The sequence below is a fragment of the Columba livia genome, chromosome 18 (assembly GCF_036013475.1).
Source record: "Columba livia isolate bColLiv1 breed racing homer chromosome 18, bColLiv1.pat.W.v2, whole genome shotgun sequence".
NCBI classification, from domain to species: Eukaryota; Metazoa; Chordata; class Aves; order Columbiformes; family Columbidae; genus Columba; species Columba livia.
In genome coordinates, this window is record NC_088619.1 from 11,046,092 (window position 1) to 11,062,345 (window position 16,254).

General features: G+C 40.4%; 1 protein-coding gene across 2 annotated transcripts in view; it reads right to left on the minus strand.

Annotated features, from left to right (window-relative positions):
- The window catches only part of PRKCA (protein kinase C alpha), a 116,876-nt gene that overhangs the window by 32,498 nt on the left and 68,124 nt on the right, over positions 1–16,254 (minus strand). For both annotated transcript variants that reach the window (XM_065034975.1, XM_065034974.1), the window contains exons 4-5: positions 8,379–8,490; positions 7,557–7,685 (exon numbers count right to left, since the gene is read on the minus strand). In XM_065034975.1, coding sequence (XP_064891047.1) covers positions 7,557–7,685; positions 8,379–8,490 — 241 coding nt within the window. The remainder of the gene's footprint in view (positions 1–7,556; positions 7,686–8,378; positions 8,491–16,254) is intronic.

Below are 16,254 nucleotides of genomic sequence, written 5' to 3' on the forward strand. Positions count from 1 at the left end.
CAAAGTAAGCTGTTATATCATGTTGCTACCGATCCCGCACAATGACTGTGTAACATTCATACGACACGGAAGGTTTCATTCTGCCCTAGCAGCACTCAGCCATCACCTCCTGCTGAACCTCAGAAAAAGTGCATTTTCGTGATGCTGTGAGACCCCAACCCACCCAAAGCAGACGTGCTGTGATGAGCCGCGGGGACCGCGCTGGGATGGGGAATTCAGAGCTCAAAACCTACTGGGAGCAATAACCCTCTGCGCTTGTTTTGGACACAAAACTGCTTTCGTTTGGGAATTCCTTTGTGAGGTTCATAGTTTAAGATTAGAATTGCTCCTGGAAGGAAAATGGCAAGAAGCTCGGAGGGTGCCGTGGTTCCCAGGGCATGGAGGAAGGACAGCGATGGAGAGAGTCACTGGGGAGGTTCTCCAGGGCTGACGGTGCCTCAGCTTCTGCTTTCACAGTGTCAGCATCAGAAGGGGTTTTAAATTTATCTACCGAACTGCAGAAATGTGAAAGGAAATTTAGGAAAGATCAACCCTTATGTCACCCAATATTTCTTGATGGAAAACATCTCCTACAAAAATCTGAACTTCAGAGTCTCTTAAGAACTCCAACAGAACTAATGCAAAAAACCATGTTGTCAGGATCAGCAGCTCAAGCTCCTCCTTTTCCCCTAGATGTCAATGGCATTTTCACATTGCAAGAAAAATCACAGACCTTCCCAGGATTTCAACTTGTTACCTCCCAGCACGGAGGTTGAAAGGCATCAAAGCAACACAGATATTTCATAATGAGTCTCATTATTTATAGCATAAGAAGGGGACAGGTTTTATGCTAATACGTAATGGCACGTCGGCCAGCTGAAGTATCACAGAATCACAGCATGTTAGGTACATCTTTCCTAAACACCCTTTGCTCTCCCTTTAGAAATCCAGGCAGGGCTGTGGTGGATGACAATAAGACCAAAGAGATGGACAATGAACGCCAAGCACAGGACAGATATTACTGTGTCTTATTAAGGCCAGTGAAACGAAAGGTTGCGGTGCAGATAACACACCCGTTGTACCACAGCACAGAAGGTGATTTACAAAACTAGGTAAGTGTTCTGTTCCATTTCCTACACACAGGTGAATTCAGCTCTGGGGAGACCTTTTCCTTTCACGCGATGGAGAGAGCGGTTCAGTGCCCATAACACGTGCATTCTGCCAAATGACAGAACTGCTCAACAGCGCTTTAGTGCGAATCTACTGCTGAGCCGCTGTGTCGATTGATTCAAGCTGGAGAGGGAAAATTTTTTGGGGAAAGCAACAGCCCCTGCCACACAAAACACAGTTTGATCAAACAGTCTGATCTGCTCTATTTCATTAGGTATTACGTGTGGTCGAACAAGCTGGAAGAGAGAAACAGCAGATAAAACTGTGGCACTTTCTATCCAAAATAGCTGTAGAAAGAAGGCAGAGTACAGGAATGCAGGCTACTTGTTTGGAACATACTAGCGTCAAGATAACCCTCATGCAGAACAGATACCCTGATGTAAATTAATTATTGAAATTAGACCATGGCTGGAAAGGAATCACATTAACTTGAACCGAAAATTGATACTGATTAAGCTACGTATCTTAAATTTGTGTTTTTAAAATGACAGATGGAAAATGCTTATGGGCTAAAACTTTAAAATAAAATGTAATTCTCTTCACTAACTATATTACTCAAATAATTGTACCAGAAAAATACACTGTTTTAGAAGAACAGAAAGGCGCATCTTTCTTGCAGAGCACTTAATCTGGAGGTTTCCACAATCTCTGCAATCAGGGAGATGAGCTCTGGGTCCGAGAAATGGTCTCCACTCTCATTTACTCTGAGTTTGCTCTTTGAGGGTCTTCACACCCAGTGGTCAGCTGGAAAACCACTTGTTTTCAACCCATGAAAGGAAAAAACATCCAATACTCAAATTTAGCACCCTGAAAGTGATCTTCAAATCCTTCTGAGGAGTAACATCGAGATTCAAAATCAACTTCTTATTTTTTATTTCTATACTGTAGACGGGTATAAGCGAACAGCAGAACTCTCTACATGTTCTACAGCTTCCAGCTTTCCAGAAATACACACTAGGAAGTTTTCCGTTAAAATTCCTTGAACAGAATTGCTTAATTTTAACGTGGTGTCTTCAGGCTGATCTTTTATGCTTAATTTTTAAGCGGAGACACTCGGTGTGAAACCCGGCAGCATTCTGAGAGTTGTCCCATCTGTGCTCTGGGGAAGCCACCACTGATGCCAGCCCAGAGACCACCAGCAGAGCGGGACATGCAGCGTGTGTAAGGTCACTTCTTTCTTTATCAGCAAACATGGGAAACAGAAAAAAGTCCTCTAAATACAAGAAAAAGAGAAGCTCGAAGATGAATTGGGAAGGAAAGATGCAACATACACTAAATACAGCCTGCCAAATAAGTCATTATCTCACTCTTTGTTTTAAGATATCTGGCCCAATTGTACTTTTGTCTACATAATTAGTACCCTTAGACAGCTCTTCTCGACTGACTTAGTGCTTCTTGAGGAAACAGCATGATGATTCTAGTGCTAAATAGTGCTTATAAAGAATTAGCATCTAAGTGGTCCACCTCTTGAAGGGCACCCTATTTTTAACAGAGTAGGTCAGGTTTCTGTAAGAGGATTGACAAGACAAACAGATTTCCCCTCCCCACCAAAGGCTCTTTCTTGTGCGTGGCTGAAACAGAGAAAGTTAAACGAAAAATAACTCCAGGAAAACAAATCAACTTACTCTCATACTGCTTTATAATTATTAGTTAATTCAATACTATGATGGGGATGTTATTCTGATTTATAAATGGTTGAAGTGAGATACAGTTCAGCATCGCTTGGAGCGCAACTCGGACAGCAATTTAAAATACTACTTGCCAGTTTTCTGTCATAAAATAAGCATGATAATGACCTTTGTACTGAGCACAGTAGATGGTACAAGTTACATTTCCTATCATTGTGTCCAGATTAGACTATTAACAGGGGCTGAGAATGCACACAGGTGGAAAGAGAGTGAAGAGTAGAACATATTGAAGTTTCTAACAAATCCACAATTGCCCAGGTTTTCCTTCTAAAAAACCAGAAATAGTTAATTTGCCATGGGAAAAAAAGCACCATTTCCCTCCTCATTGTTAATGAAGATCATAAACGTTCAGTCAGCAGAAAATGTGGAATATTTGACATCTGTCCTATGGCTGATCTATTATGTGCTACTTATAACCCAGCAGTATCTATCCAGAAGCCGGGTCTAAATCTGGGACGCCCACTTTTCCAGGAATAGTATAAAGACATAAAGCAAATACAGAGCTGGCTCTTAGGTATTCACACTTTAAATAAATATCTAAATAAGACGGAGTGGGCTGGCAGAGAACAACCGACATTTTACGTAAAGAGAAGAAATTCGGGCGGAATTTTGAGGAATTCAGAGAGCGGATGACAAAACCGAATCTTTTTCCATGAGATCGCATAGGTCAAAAGCTGCAAGCCATATGCGGTTATGGATTTATAACTTCTTGCAATACCAGCAAATAAATTTAGTCATGGGAATGAGTAAATAAATGTTTCTGTCCCTAAAACAAAACTGTTACTCAGTTCCTTTTCAAGTGAGTCACAGCTACCTTTTTCCTGAATTCCCAATGTTGATAATAAAACAGTTTACTAATCACAGCAACCGCTTCTTGCCAATCTTCTCCTCCCCACAGGCAACTTAGATGAGCAGAAATCTCTCAACTGCAGGCGAAGCGCTGCTTTTAGAACAGGCTTCGAGTCTCAAATTGTCCCGTCTAGCAAACTATCCCGCAAAATGAAACAAAAGGGAGACCTTTATTGGCTCCAATGCACCATAAAGTTTCTGTCTTCCCCTAATAACGCATCAGTGAATTATTCCATAATTCTCGTGACTTCCTGAAGGAGATTTTGATGTGGATTCCAGTGATGTGCCCAGCTGACAGATGACTTAGGGGAGCGACAGACGATCTTGTGTTCCCAGCCAAGGACCTTTCTATACAGTTTTCAGCCACTAAAAGGGTTTCTCAATATGAGACTCTTCTCTATTCCATAACTACTTCCTATACCCAACTAGAATTTCTTTTAACATCCCTCCCAAGGCCAATTCCTACTCATTACACCCCATGTCCTGAATCCTGACCGATGGACATGTAACAAATGTCAGCTCTTGTTACGCCTGCAATTCACAGGTGATTAACACACAAGAAACAGATGATTAATCCCCTTCCTAGAACAAGAATAACAACGAACCACTGTTGCATGATACTTCATTCCTCTGTATTTATTAAGTTACACTCTCCTACTAACCAAAAATGTACCATCATCTCTAATGCCCCTTAAGAATACTTGCGCCTGCAATAGGTTCTCCGGTTTCAATTTCAACTGGAAATCTCATAGGAGCAACTGTATTTTACTTGTATAATAACATTACCTTTATAAAAACTATCATAATAAAAAATATGTGCTACTGGGTAGGACAGCTACTTAATAAAACATAAGTCTTAACATAGATGTATCAAGTCATCTGAAAAAGCATCTAGACTACTAAATTTCTAATTCTTACTCGCTTATATTCTTACATAAACGTATAGCATTTCAATTGATTTTTTATATGCATGCAGATGGCCATTTATGAAAATCTAATGCTACTTTTAAATACTACGTGTTGCCTATTTCTTCATGGTAAAGTAAATTTAATTAAGGAAATGGGGAGCATTCAGTTGCTACCGGGGTTGGCATTTATTAAAGGCAGAGATCTTTCTGTTAGGAACACAGCAACCCTGCAGATCCTGGGAATGCCAGGAAGACAGAAGATATCAGTGAGATGAAACATGCAGTTCACACTCTTTGAGATATTAAAAATGCCTCCCACATGCAAGTAATTATTTGGGATCGTTTTATAGGTATTTGGTACTAAAAACTCGCCAAATAGCTGTAATATTCATATATGTTCCCCTTTAAAATCAGATGCAGAATATGATGAAATTAATGCTAACAAAGACAGACACTAATTCTGACCTAGACAACCATAAATAAAGTTATTTAGAGTGTGCGTGGGTGGTTCTTCAAGGAAACAATTTTTATGAGCATCTAGAAACGTGGCAAAATTCTCCAGTTTGTCTCTCGAGCTTGTTTGGTCAGAGGCCCTTAACCCAGCTGCCCACAGCCAGTGGATGTTAATATGTGGTGCCACGGGGGGTTCGGCATTCACACATTCATCAAGAATGTGAGTGCAGAACTCCCAGGGTGGTTATTGCTGGAGAGCCTGTTCTGTGCCCTGACCCTCTGCAGAGATCACTGCCAGCTCTTCTCTTCTAAATCACAGCGTATCACTGAGGAACAGAACCAGATTTTCTGCATTCTTTCAGCTCATGAAAATACACTTAAAATCCCTGAAAACTCTGGGCTGTGTGTGTGTATATATATATTTTAATGACATTTACGTAACGGTGGGGTGCATTAGCTGACAGCGAGTGGGTAACAACCCGCCTCTAAATCGGTGTCTGTGTCGGGAGGGCAATTCTTTATTGTCAGCTGCTGTCAAATCCAACTCCCAGCGACTGATAGGTCACAGTTTCGGATCCCAATAATGAGGCAGCTTTTCATATGTCAGTGCACCAGATGGGGTTATTTTCTCACAAAGGTGATTGTTTATTCACTACAAAAATAATGCAAAAACAAAACTAAACAAAAAAAAAAAATCAGAACTGTGATTCAACCACCTACAATCTCAGCCAGAAGAGTCCCAAATTATAAGATGGGTCAACAAGTAAATGTGAGTGGCAAAATTTTTAAGGTACATCAGGAGGAAGAAAATTCAGTGCAAAAAGCATGGATTAAGAATAGCAAAAACTGCTTTACTATGCAGAAAAGCAGAATCTCCAAGTCAGTTCAATCTATGAAAGCATCACGAATTCAGTAACTTCAGAAAAAGCAATTGAAGAGTATTCCTATAAAAAGAAAGCTACCACACTGATTTTCTGCAATAAGTTATCAATATCCAATGCAACTCTCAAGTTAGAAGCTATAAAATACACCACTGACATCAAAGAATTGCAACACAAATGAGCCCTGGGGGTGGCACAGTGACTAGCACTGGGAGGACAGCCAGGTTTGGGCAAAGCGTATAACACAAAATCCCGATTTATTTGTGAAAGGGTGTTGCAGAGTCTCCAGTGTTCACACAGAAACGACTGCACGTCCACCTTTAAGCACCCAGATTGACGACTGAAAGAATCAGCAGGAAGTAATTAACGACCAAAACAGAATGCAGAGCACAGATATTAAGGAATTCAGCTGAAGGAGTTCAACACCTACACAGTAATTCCCTTGACAAAGATGCAGGTAAAGGCTCAAACCAAACAGCCAATCATTTATTATTTTTCCCGCTGTTTCTAAACCTCCTGGACATTTAATTCACCTCCTTTCCTGAATCTGAAGGCGGTGCCATCGCACTCGGCAGCTCTGCGAACCGCATATTCTAACAAAGGCTTTGTCAGTCAGTATTTTAGAAGCACTGCCGTACTGGGAGAAAAGGAGTTCAATATTTTTGCATAGCAATAACGAGCTATCGGACAATTGGTTATTTCCTTTTCAGTTAAACATGCACAGAAGTATCCCAAATGTCACCCGGTCTGGGCTTGGTCTGTAGAGTGTTTTTTATTGAAAAAAAGTATATCTTAATTTCAAGGCCACTGCCACTTTTATGTAAAGAACTTTTCTGCAAGCTTGAACTGCTAAAACAGGAAGAATGTACAGAACAAATATAACATGCTGTAAATACAAATTCTTATGCAGATCCCAAGCGATAAACTCCAATCTCTGACACCGCACAAGGAAGTTCTGTTGGAGTTAAACCGTCTACTACACGTCTATCTAGGGGGACAAAACAGTCCTTCCACTTGCAAAATGTATTTTTCAGAGCTTTTTCAGACTGGGGATGGCCAGGGTGTGTGTGCGTGTGTGTGTGTGTGTGTGTGTGTGTTTGCATGGCCAGAGCTGACTCAGAAATCCTGGGAGAAACCCTCCCTTTCCTTCCTCTCCATCCCTATCTCCATAACCTTAACCTTACAGAATGCCATGATGTCTTTATTTTATAACTCACTGCGAGTATCTGGGATTGAATCCAAGGTGCTTGTGTTTATCAAATACTCCAAAATGCAGGAAACAAGTCCTCAGCTGATGGAAGTTGAGAGTGTTCCTTGTGTTCAGAAGTCGATGGCTAACTTCTGCAACAGTGAGCGATCCTACACGGAAAACTGGCATTACGGTGGCTTTCTAATTAATATTCCTGAGTTTTAAAGCTATTACTACAGCTTTCATTTTTCTATTTGTTTTCAAGAACACCAGTTCACAGCACTTCTTGATTCAAGATACATTGAATGAAATCCTCACACTTCTGAAGGGAAATACACTCTCGGTGGCTTTAATATAGAAAGATGTGACCAAGGTACATAAACCCAGTTTATATTACACACTCATAATACCTGCCAAAACTCCAGATTGAGTTGTTTACCTGTTACTTCCAGTTTGTCACCAGTGACTTCAGCTTTCAGATAAATCCTTCCCCGTTTCTCCGTGTGATCCATGCCGCAGAGGCTCGGCACGTTTATTACGCATTGCTTATGAACGTTCATATCGCAGGCTGTGAATACAAAATCGGTTCAGACAGCTATGAGAAGCCAATAATATGATTACACTGCAAACACCGAGCACAGTGAAAGTTAATATTACAATGCTTAATGCTGGCAAGATTTCAGATTACAGATGTGTGTATCTCAACTGAACGACACAGCTGGTTTCTGTCTTTTTGTGGACTCAATGGAACAGAGAATAAAACAGGCTATGTCATAAAACTAAAGATATTATTAGTGAAGTGCAAGGAAAAAAATAGTGAATATGGAATAAAACCTTGCTGGGAATGTGACTAAGAAAACAGAGCACTCGTGCCAGCATCAGCAACAAAGGGAGTAAAGTTTAAATTGATTGTTAGGTTTTCTAGCAGGAGACTTCCAAGACAAATGAAATGCAAGAAAAATATAGGACATTGGCTACCAAAGGAACTGAAATTCCAGTCTTTGACAGTGCATTCACCAGACTAGTGCAAAAAAAGCCTTCCTCAAACTGCCACGGCAAATGCTCTTCGGCCACATCAAACTCAATACACCATTAGTATAGCAGTATAGTGCTGAAGTATCTACTTGAAATATAACAGTACTATAAATAGCTGACATTTGAAATGGTATTTTCCACAGAAAAGAAATAAGAAGCTGTTACCAAGTGTTTCCACTCCACTTTCTAGAATCCCCTTTTGGGAACACAGAAGACCTTCACTTACTGTCACATTTCATCCCTTGGTGCAGAAGCCCGTAGAGCAGCGACCCGCAATGGTCACAAAAGGTCGGGCTGCCATAGGTGTGGATCTTGAATTTGTGCTTGCTTCTGGGATCCTGAAGGAAAAACACAAAAAGAGATTCTCAAGTCATAACAAATAAGATCGACACACCTTTAAAATATTACTTTAAATACCAAAAATTTCCCTTTTCTGCCAGTTAAGCTATTCCAGCACGTAATTCATTCACAACCCTTAGAGCGGTACCTACATTGGTGCAGGTATGTTGGCCTTGGTTCCTATTTAACATTGAGACTATTTTGACAGTTCTCTTTGTTATACAGCCCAAGATATGAAAGGCAAACTGCTAACAACCATATTTATTTTGTAAACACAGTTACCCTAAGTGGAATGACATTCGATGCTCCAGAGAACATCTGTTTCGTTATTTATTAAAGATACAGCCAATGGGTCATGGGAACATTGCGTTACTACGGCCTCATCTGATGGATCCACTCGGACTATATGCCTCCCAAACAATTTAAATGACATTTTCAAAGCTAATTCTTCCTTAATTAGTTTTTTTTAGAAGATGTAAGGGAACTTGTTGCCTTTATAGACACTTAAACACTCCTTTGGTAAGAACATCTGATGCTGAGAAGGACAAAACAGCTTCTAAGAACAACACTGAAAAACCTGATTTTTAAAGTTGTGTTTAACATCTGACATAAGTGGTATTTATAACGTAATGATATAGAGGAGAAAGAACTATGGGAAATTACTATAATGAACGTCTACTAAGTACATTGAACCTATATATTATACTGAAATTCTATAACAAACACTGCCGAATAATCCCATTCCAATCAATGGAATATACATTGTTATCAAGTTAAGCAGGTCACCTGAATGAAGAAATCCCGTTGGATCAAACTCTGAGGTTGGCCCTGCATAACTCAATGGATACAGTTGGAATCATCATCTGCTCACTATGATAAATATTAGTTTTCTATCATTGAGTGAAAATGCCTACACTGTGTGATGTTTAAAAGGAACAACTGAATATGATTATTAGTTATTATTCTATATGCACACAAGAAATCACCTATTCCAGGCACAAAAGAAAAAAGTGCGAAAACTACTCCTGACATGGAAACTTTGCATGTAGGAATTCTCTCTTTTAAAATCCCTTTATAGAAGTAAACAGAAGCACCTCAAAAATATTTAAAAGCTAACAAATAAGAGAGTACGCTCTTCATCAGCATTTAATCCTTATTTTCTATTTCAGTCCTCTGCATTTTATCATTTTTGGTAAACTGAAATACACAAATCATTACTTTCCAAGCAAGGCTGAGAACATACAGAGAAAGCCACGAGATCTCTATACACCCATCACAGATGATAAAACCCTTTTATCTTATTCCCCATATTAACATGTGCTTCTTATGCACTTGGAATTACCCTTCAATCTGTAGTTCACACTTTAATTATAAGCAACTATATTAGTAATAATTTCTACACTGCCAGTACTAATTACTTATATCATTAACAGAAATTAAGACTTATTAGTTGCTAGTACAGTTTATTACTTCCCAATGTTAAATATGCATTAAGTGACATAAATGCATTATTGAGGAAAGAACGCCGTCTTTAATATTTTTCAGCTAGAGGTAAAATCCTGCGGGAGAGGTAAGGCCCTGCAAATTTCCTTCAAATATCCCCTTTTAATCAATGTAAACCTTCAATAATTCCTGAAGCTGAGCTGGCAGTCGCATTTCATAGTAAACACAGGGAGCCAAGCCAGGATATGACAGATGAACTGCCAAATAATGGCTGCTATTTGCAAGAGAACTGAACTTTGCACTAAACTTGGCATAGATTAATTGTGAAACTCCAAAGGGAAAACCCACTGCCGTTTCCAAAATCCATCAAAATTACAAAGGGGGAGAGTGGCAGTGGGAAAGCAATGGGAAAGCACTTGTTAAGCAGTGATGAATAACATACTCTATTTAAATTCATGTTATTTTCATGCTAAAAAGTGAATTCTCTGCTATTATTAAGACAATTCCCCACTTTTATAAGTACAGCTGAATGCAATGTAGCATAATTAAATGAGAAAGGAAACTCTGGGCAATCAATATCTCAGACATTTAAATATTTGTCTTTGAGAAACCTTTAAATTGGCAGAAAACTAGCCAGCGCTCTGCAATTCCAACGGACTGGAGTCCCAGAGCCTGTGATGACACATGCGGGTGCGGAATCCCTATAAAGACAAATCACAATCGGGCATCTACGGCTCTGAAAACATAGATCAAATTATTCCTTAGTCTCCAAGCTGAGAGGTGCTGATGTTCTGCTGTGCCCTGACCCGTAGATCCGCGTTGTGCACTACATGGACCTACGGAAAGAAAACCAAAAATGGAGCAGAAACCCTTAAAAAGTAAATAAATGAGTTTGCAGCTCTGGCTCTGCCCAAAGGGGCTGGGGCTTGGAGGGGATCCTGCCGCACCCCAGCAGAGGGAAGCAGAACAACACGGAGCGTTTCACCCAAACGGCACATCCTGCAATCTGTGCGCGGCCAGCGAGCCCCATCTCGCCCCCCTGCAGCAGCATCGCCACCGTTCCTGCCTTCTTTATTTTGTTTAGCACAAATGAATCCATTCCCCTTATTGAACGGCAAGGGGAAGCACCCTCCTGCGAGAAATCGTTCCGTAATTTCTCTGTCTCGAAGCCGGGGGTGTGCGGTAATTGAAAGCGCATGGTTAACCAGCAGCACATGTCCAACTGTGCTTTAACACATCGCGGAACAGCTTATGAGCATTGTATTTCTGAATTCTTGCTAAAAACTCCCTTTTGATTACAATTTTATTCCCCTTGGTAGCAACACCGAACCGACTACAATTTTGCAGGCACTAAATCATCGCATTGCTTTAAAGTATAAAATACATAAAGAAGACTTATGAGGTTGCATCAGTGGAGATTTTAGACACGAAGCAGCACTACATTGCTACTTGTTTTCCTATTAACAGAAACATCAATTGGTGATTTGCATGGCATCTTCATTTGAGAAAGCAGCTTTAACCTTGAGATGCTGCGGGAGCCAAGAAGCCAGATGCTTCTACTGAAATGACTTCCAGGGCTTAAAATACGGCTTCTGTGATCCCAGAAGCAAGACACGCCAAAAAGTCCTTGTTTAGCTAGTCACCAGCTTTACTCTCTCCTGACCAAACGTGGCTGTGCACATGGGAGAGGGAAAGCAAAGAGAATTTGAGACTCTTGCGAGTGATTAAGTAACATTATGAAGTCAGCAATATAAAGAATACATCACTTTTTATTACAAAACGTACAAATGCTTAAAGCTTATTTGATATTTCCCTCGCAGAGCTGCAGTATAGAAAAGATACAACTTCTATTGCCTGAAGAGTCAAAAACAGGTGGGGATCACAGCCGGGCTGAGCCTGGCACAGACCTCTGGAGCCCACTGAGCCCAAGGCCTGGCTCAAGGCAGGCTCAGCTCTGGATCAGCCGGGTTTTACAGTGGTTATTCCTACCCAGAGCTCTAAATCTACCTGCCAAACACCCCCAAAAATCTTCCACAGGTTGACATGTAGCTACTAAGAACGCCCTTCTGCAAAGAAGGAGAGGAATGACACAACCCCATGTTGTTACTCGGAATAGTAAGAAAGTGCACACTGACTCCTTCCAGGAATCCTCCCTGCGGGCACAATGTGGAGTTTCACTGTTTGGAGTGACTCTAAGGAGTAACTCAGAGAAAAGCATCAATTTCACTGCGGAATGGGAAACGACTCGTACACCGTAACACACGGAGAGGTGTTCAGAGCATGAACGGAGCTGCATTCAACTCTATTTAAAAGAAGAAAAAAGGTAGTGGTGGGATAAGAAAACCAAGGCAAAGCAAAAATACAAGGTAATAAACCCAATGTAAATAAGTCTTTAAGACTGTACAAGAAGGATGCAATGGAGAACAGAAGAGGCAGGCTGTTCTCATGATGGATTTCAGAGACACCGGAGTCATAGAATGTCCTGAGTTTGAAGGGACCCAACAGGATCATGGAGTCCAACTCCTGTCCCTGCACAGGACAACCCCACAGGTCACACCGTGTGTCTGAGGACGTTGTCCAATCTCAAACACTGTCAGGTTGGGGTTGTGACACCCCCCTGGGGAGCCTGTTCAGTGTCCAGCACCTCTGGGTGAAGAACCTTTTCTGAATGTCCCACTGAACCTCCCTGGCACATCTTCTGCCATTCCCTGGGGTCTGTCATTGGTCACTAAAGTGAAGAGGTACACAAACAGAAAAACATCGTATTTAATTAACAGCGACAATTACCAATCAACTATTTCCTTCTCTATACTTCTACAGAAGACAACTTGACCACGGTTCAAAAATGATTCAATGGCCGATTTTTCAGTCTTTTCCTGGAATCCACATTAAATTATTATTTTTAATTAAAAGAAACAGGTGGTCATTGAATGAACTGACTTTGATTGCTGCGTTTTGTTCATGTTCTTCTTGTGTAGAATAGTACTGATTGAGTTGGCAAATGGAGAAAGAGCCGCATGACTGTACTCAGAGGGATTTGTAATTTCTTAATTACTATAAAGACAGTTAAATTTGGAAGGGACTTGGTGTTTACCAGCTATTTTTTCTTCATTCTTTTTTAATGAAGAAACTGCAGTACAATTACAGAAAGTGCATAAACAAAAGATCCTGTCAGAAGCTGATTCATGACTAGGAAGAAATGGGGCAAGATTGTGCTTCAGATACAACTCAACATCAAGTTACATTGTATAAATCATTGTAATAAAGACTGAATCCAGGGATCTGGATTCAATAGTAGTACTAGAAAGACAGACAGCTGTATAAGCCTTGCTTAAGAAAATAGTTTATTATTAGTTTTATTATTTGGCAATCTATTTATTTGTTGAACATACTTTTTAACGCAAAGTATCGCTTACATCTTGAATACGTTTAACAACCTATAGTTTAACGTTCATCAGACGGAAGAAGTCATTTAAACAAATTCCTGCTGAATAAAAGCATATCGCTAGTTTTTGATAGGATAGGTACAATATCCTGAATTGTTTAATTTAATAATTTAATTGTTTAATTGTTTACACATTACAAGGTAGTTTTCATGCTTTCCAATGGAGCTGAAACATGGTTAGGTGTAGTGCATCATCAGCGTAATAAAGGACTTAATGACAATAGATAGTTGTCATTGTCATTGCACTGTGCGACATCACGTTGCATGACAATTATTTTACATTAATACGTTCGTTAATACGACTTCCTCCCGCCCCCGCCTTATCCTCATCTGGAGCTCAAACTGTCCTTCTGGCATTCACTTAAACAGGAGATAACATGCGATAAAGGCTGAAAACACCTCACCCAAAATGCCCCGGTATCTCCATTAAGGCAATGACCCTGAGTACAGAGGTATCAGGTCAAGCAGCTCAACATCTGTCGGGCCTTAAACACTGTTTATACAGGAAAGTGATCCACACTTATTCAAGAAGGAATCAGAATTAAGGCAGGGGAAAAAGGGAATGACTACAAATGCTCTTTCAGAAGACATCACAGCCATAAACTGAGATATTATTTAGCATGTTAAGTGTTATGAAAGCATCTCTGTGACGCCAAACTTCTTGACTGCTGACAACAGCAAAAGTGAAACACAATCATAAGATTCAATTTGCAAAGCCAGACCTGCCCTCAGTTAGTTCTAATGTGGGTTGAATGAAGGTCTTCACAACTATTAAGCAATAGATTTGAGCACATAAAGACGATTTGCCAAAAAGATCTGAGTAAATCAGCAGCAGCACTACGAACGTAGCTGATGAATGTATTGCGAAGATGCTGCTCTCGCCTCTGAGCGTCTTCACCATGCGAGGCCATGAATAATAACTGGTTTACATTTCCCACTCCTCCTCGCAGTGCAGAACTCCCCGTTCTCCTCTAAAACAGTGAACGCTACTGAAGAACCCACCGATTTATAAACACACACCTTACATGTTCTCACTAAACCCTTCCCCGCTTATTTCCACCACACCTTGGCTCCTTCCCACCTCCCCCGGCAGCATCTGCACACGTTGGTCCCCGTCCAAGTACAGGCAGTTATGTGTCTGGATGTATCACTACCAAACAGGAAGATGCAATATCCATATACATCAACATATGGTTCAAAATTGAACGCCAAACCCCACTGACTTCTGTGCAGATTTGTTTGTGGAAGCCGAGCACTGCAGGAGGCTGAATGGAAAGCCAGAGAGAAGTTTTAAGTTCAGACACATACTTTTTATACTTTATGTTATTGCATTGATGTTTCAACAGCAAAGTTTCTAAAAAATGCACGTTGATCTTCCTGAGAGAAGAGAGGACTCCGTCTTCCTGGAGGAAGGGATCTAAGAGATCCAGAAAACCAAACTACATGGGGAGCTATCACAACCACCTACTTTTTGTTTGAGATGACAGGCATGTGCCATTTTAAAAGGTTTCTCCTCTAAATACTTTGTCCTTACTTTTAAGACTAAATACTTCTAAGAGGGCTTTAATCATCAAGGAGGGTATTCACACCATTACCTTCAGGTATCTCTATAGTAAAAGATTTGCAGCTGTCCCTTGGAAGAGCTTTATTCTCTACCAAGCTTACAAGGTATTTAATTGAAATGCTGACTCCTGCGTGTCCCTCCCATCACAGACCCCAAACCACAAATACCAAACCCACTTAACACACAAAATACTGCAACGCAGGACTTGACCTATCGTTTCAGAAAAGATGGCAGAATAAAGCCCAACCGCTGTGGAAAAGCACAGGAGTAAAATCAGGGTTGCAATGAAGCTTTGCAGCCACAGGGCAAGAACTTTATATTTGCCATCACTTTATCCAGCTCCGCATGTCACAGCTCAAGAGCTCATGTAAACGCCGAGGCCAACAGTACACTTGCTTTCCTGTAATTTATAAAGAATTCATAAAGAAAGACCGCTTAGATACGACCCTACAGACTGATACAACCGTGGAGGAAATAAAAGGCACTACAGCGCGATGTTTAGTCAGGGACTACAGAGCAGGCGTGTATGAACATTGCTTGTCGTGTATGAAACCACAATAAGTGCATTTTCCCTCATCTGCATGCAATGTAGATGTTGAAAAAGAAGAAGAAAAGAATCTGCTCTTCCTCTGTAATCCCAGTATAGAGATTAACACAGGCTTTCCCTAGCGCTGCTAGCTAAGCCTTTGTAAGGCTGCAGCAAAAACAATTATTAAAATTAATCCCAGGTACAAATGGAATTGCACAATATTAATCCTGATAAAAGAAAAATCTGAAACACTAAACATGTGGAAGACTGACATGAAGAGCAAAACAAGGAGAAAGAACAATTTCTGAAAAGCAGTTTTGCTGGCACCGGTCAAGTGACAGGCCAGTAGAACCACAGGAAAATTAGTGTTGTCTTCCTTCTACAGTGGCCATTTGGGCACCAATTTAGACATGCACAGCCTATGAAGAAGTGGCTGGAGGAAATTAGTTGAAGATAAAACAATATAAAAACTGTGGAGAAAAATCCTTCTGTAATAGACTACTCCAAGTGCAAAACATGGAAAATCTTAAACGCAAAGCAAATATTTATAAACTGGCAGCCAGAAATTACATTGTCTCCAAGAGTCCTTACCAAACCTCACTTCAGCACAGGAAATCTCTCCTCACCATTAAATGAAACAAAACCGAGGAGACAATAGATGCCTTCCAGATGAAAGCATTTAAAAGGAAAACAAATGGTTTCAGATAACACTTTTACAGTGTGCATAACCCAAGGTATTAGATGGCATTATAATGCAATTAGCATGAAGTTACTTAATAATA